Here is a 4,311-nt window from a genome sequence, read left to right as displayed (position 1 = left end):
AGTCAGTTAATTAAAATAAATAGAAATAAAACAAAATAAACTTTAAAACTAAACAAAAACTTTAAAACCCAGTTACTATGACTACCGTTTACTGTATACATAAAGCGCCAGGCACTGTGCTAAGTAGCTTATGTATTTTTCTGTCCTTTACCTTTCTTATACTTTCAGGTAAATTTCTTTTTATCACCACTTCGTAGTTGAGAAAGAGACTTTACCCAAAGCTACAAAATTAGTAAGGACGGGCGAGAAGAGCAAGTGGATAATTCAAACTCGCCTCTGTCTACCTCCAAAGCCCCTTCTTATTTTTTTTTTTTTTTAAATAAGGGTCTCACTTTGTTTCCCAGGCTGGTCTCCAACTTCTGATCTCAGGCAATCCTCCCAACTCGGCCTCCCAAAGTGCTGGGATAACAGGCCTGAGCCACTTCGCCCAGCTCAAAGCCCTTTCTTAACTACATGACATTGCCTAGTAACTACTTTGGTCATTTCATATCTAGGTGTTAAGTCTTCTCTCTGAACTGCAAGCTGTTAACAGTAACAAAACAAAAGTGGCTGTTTAGTTGCTTCCAAAATAACCCATTCCTAAGTGATCCATATTCAAGCCTGTACACGAATTCACTAATTTAATCCTCCCAACGACTCTATGAGATAGTAATAATTATTACTGCCAATTTCCAAATAGGAATCAGGCACAGAAAAGTTAAATAACTTGCGTCAAATCACTTGACTGCAAGTGCTGAATTCAGAGGTGAAATGTTAACTGGTAAGTTGTTTCATTTATTGACTCACTCTCAACAACTTTTATTAAGTACTCTTTCAGGGGCTGGGGATGGGGCAGTGACTAAACCAGAAAACATCCCTGCTCTCATGGAGCGTACAATCTTATTCCTCAATGTTTTCATTCAAAGACACAATCCTAAATCCTCTTAAATACCCTAAGATTACCACACAAAAACATCACATTTGGGTAACAAAAATTAATATCAAAGAAAGAGCACAGGACTTGACCCCAGAAAACCTAGGTTAAATCCCTAATTTTGCCATTTGTTAGCTATAACCGTGGGCAAATTCCTTCACCTGACTCTCCATTTCATAGCCTGTAAAAAGATTATTTCGCACAACGAAGACCATATACGCTCAATAAACGAGTTTCCTCTCTCCTCCCCGCCATACAGTGACTTCATAATCTGTGCCGTCACTGAGCACGTGTTAAAGGACTATGCAGAGTTCCATTAAGGACTGAACGTGAACAACTTCTTACTTTTCAGCGCAGTTCTCTCCAGATCATCACCCCTCTGTCTCTAAGTTCAGGCCCCAGACTACTCCGACTCAAATAAATCAGGTGGCAAGTCGGAAACGACAGCAACTTGCATCAGGGCCTGGCGGTGTCTATGAAATGCTCCAGGTGACCTTCTGCAGAAGGCACTTTGATTTCCGCGGGGAAGCAGCGTGGCCTCCTAAGCCGGTACCCCGCTGCGTGCCGCGGGATGCACCACCCAGGAGGAGAACCCCGCGGCTCCGGCACGAGGGTGTGCCCCGACACTGTCTTCCACTCAAGAGCTCTGCGACTGTCCTGCCACCTGCCAACCCCTACCACCTCCTCGGGGCTGCAACTCCACCCCGCAGCCAGGCGGCTGCTCCGGCTCCTCGGGTCTGTATGCGCCGCCCGAGTAACCGCCCGCCTGGGAACGGGCGGCTCGCCCTGGCCGGAGGGGCCGGAAAAGGCCAAGCGGCCTGACTTCCCGTGGGGCTTTCCTTCCTTCCTCCGGGGCAGCGCAGCCTGCAGACAACAGCTGGGCTACCGGCCGGGCCCGCACGGGCGAGAAGCCCCTTACCTATCTTCACGACCGCATCCGCCAGGCACCGGTCCCACTTCCTGCCGAGCTCCGACTCCGACATGTTCCCCACCTGCGCCTCCAGCTTTCCTCTCGGCCGGCCCCCGCGCTCCGACCGCTTCAAATCTCGCGAGAGCTGGAAACAAGTCCCAGGTCAGGAAGGCCGGCGCAGACGTTCCAGATATCGCGAGATGATCCGCTGCTTCCATCCCTTCCGGTTTTTTCAGTTGGTCGTCAAGGTGACGAGTTGCCTGGAAGCTCGAGGTGACCCTGACCTTGGGGCTGAGCCTATGGGTTGCAAGGCTGGCAGTTTCCTAGGCGTCACCCCGAGCCGTTTCCAGGCCTTTCCTCCGCACCAAAGTGCGACATTGGCCCTGGAAATTCCCCGGGCAAGAGAGGCCACAGACTTGATTTATTCGCTAATTCGCTAACGTACTCACCTTCACTTTCCCTACTCACTCTCTCATTCGTTCGCTGGTTTCTTGCATTGGAATTCCCGCCTGAACCACTAACACCGAAACTGCTCTGGGAAAGGTCACCTACCGCCAAATGAAATGGACGGTTTTCTGACCTCTGTAACCGCATTCCACACAATTGTCCCTCCCTCCGATCCTCCCCGGCTCCTCCTCTATTCGTTTCAGTCCCGGTAACGCTACTCTTTCCTCTTCTCCCCATCTGCTGTTGTCTTTTGGTTTCCTCCAGCGCTGCGTTTTCTCTGCCCGCTGTTTAAGGAATGTTGGTTCGCAAGCTTACATCAATTCTCTTTTCACTCTACAGACTCCCCCTGAGTAATTGCAAACACTGCCAAATTGTATCTCCAGGTAAAACGTCTACCTCAGGCCTCCTATCCACGTATATATTTACACACACACACACACACACACACACACACACACACACGGTACCTTCTGTATCTATGGGCTTTGCATCCATGGATTTAACCAACCATGGACCAGAAATATTTTTAATCAAATAAAAAGTAATACAAAATTTAAAATTCAGTGCAACTATTTACGTAGCATTTACATTGTATTAGGTATTATAAGTAATCTAGAGATGATTTAAAGTATATGGGAGCCAGCGCAGTGGCATGCATCTATAGTCCCAGCTACTTGGGAAGCTGAGATGGGAGGATTGCTTGAGACTAGGAATTCGACTTCATCTCTTAAAAAAAAAATAAGTAATTTTTAAAAAGGGTATGCAAGCATATGTGTAGGTCGTATGCAAATACTGTGCCATTTTATAGATGGGACTTGAGCATCCTGCATTTTGGTAACTGCAAGACCCTGAAACCAAATGCCCACAGCTATCAAGAGAGATTGTATATCCAGCCTACTGGCTAATGTCATTGATTTTAGTCTTCCATCCTACCAACAAATATAAATCTGACCATGTTATGCCTCTGATTAGAAGCTGTCAATGAAGGCCGAGAGCAGTGGCTCACATCCGTAATCCCAACACTCTGGGAGGCTGAGGCAGGAGGATTGCTTGAGGCCAGTAGTTCAAGACCAGCCTAGGCAACATAGTGAGACTCCTGTCTCTACAAAAAAAGTTTAAAAATTAGCCAGGCTAATGTGATGTGCACGTTTAGTCCCAGTTACTTGGGAGGCTGAGGTGGGAGGATCACTTGAGCCCAGGAAGTGGAGGCTACATTGAGCCATGTTCATGCCACTGCACTCCAGCCTGGGCATCAGAGTGAGAACCTATTGCAAATAAAGAAAAGAAAAGAAAAAAAAAGCTGTCAGTGACTCCCATTCATACACCGGATCTATCCAAGCTTCAACACTGCACTGATTCTACAAAGCCTAGGCAGATAGAGCTTAGAGCTGCCTTCCTCTTCTCATTGTCCCACTAGTCTGCCTACCTACATTGAATTCTCTACCTAGTACTGAAACATCTGGTTGTAGATGTTATCTGCTAGTAGAACTAGAAGTTGCCGCTTTGTCTTCATACTTCCAGTCAGAGCACAATGCCTTGAATAGTAGGGTCTTCTACAAAATATTTGTTGGACTGAATTGGATTTATTCACCTATTTATTTGTTTATTTATTTATTGAGACAGAGTCGTGCTCTGTCACCCAGGCTGCAGTGCAGTGGCGCGATCTCGGCTCACTGCAACCTCCGCCTCCTGGGTTCAAGCAATTCTTCTGCGTCAGCCTCCCAAGTAGCTGGAATTACAGACACCCACCACCACGCCTGGCTAACTTTTTGTATTTTTTTAGTAGAGATGGGATTTCACCATATTGGCCAGGCTGGTCTTGACTCCTGGCCTCAAGTGATCCACCCACCTCGGCCTCCCAAAGTGCTAGGATTACAGGCATCGTTCACCTATTTATTATTTGCAACTTTGGCAGCAAAATTCTGTTGTACCAGACCTTGCTATGACAGCCTCTTCCTTCAAGATAACTTCTATGACCACCCTTCCCTTCTCCTAGTTCTCAATTTTTTAAAATAATAATAATAATATTATTATTATTATT

At 46.5% G+C, this 4,311-nt stretch overlaps 1 protein-coding gene across 5 annotated transcripts in view; it reads right to left on the bottom strand.

The window, feature by feature from the left end:
* The window catches only part of MICOS10 (mitochondrial contact site and cristae organizing system subunit 10), a 124,666-nt gene that overhangs the window by 32,418 nt on the left and 87,937 nt on the right, over nt 1–4,311 (bottom strand). For 2 of the 5 annotated variants that reach the window (XM_017851989.1, XM_017851997.1), the window contains one exon: nt 1,833–1,968. The exons of 1 other annotated variant lie outside the window; for it this stretch is intronic. In XM_017851989.1, the coding sequence (XP_017707478.1) occupies nt 1,833–1,896 (64 nt within the window). In that variant the 5' untranslated portion in view covers nt 1,897–1,968. Of the gene's footprint in view, nt 1–1,832; nt 2,388–4,311 lie in introns of those variants that run through there. 2 more of the 5 variants (XM_017851996.1, XM_017851995.1) reach the window with 2 other exon arrangements.

The sequence above is a fragment of the Rhinopithecus bieti genome, unplaced genomic scaffold (genome assembly GCF_001698545.2).
Source record: "Rhinopithecus bieti isolate Rb0 unplaced genomic scaffold, ASM169854v2 scaffold_33652, whole genome shotgun sequence".
Lineage (NCBI taxonomy): Eukaryota > Metazoa > Chordata > Mammalia > Primates > Cercopithecidae > Rhinopithecus > Rhinopithecus bieti.
The sequence above is the reverse complement of the archived record's forward strand: the minus strand, read 5'-3'. Positions and strand labels throughout refer to the sequence as shown.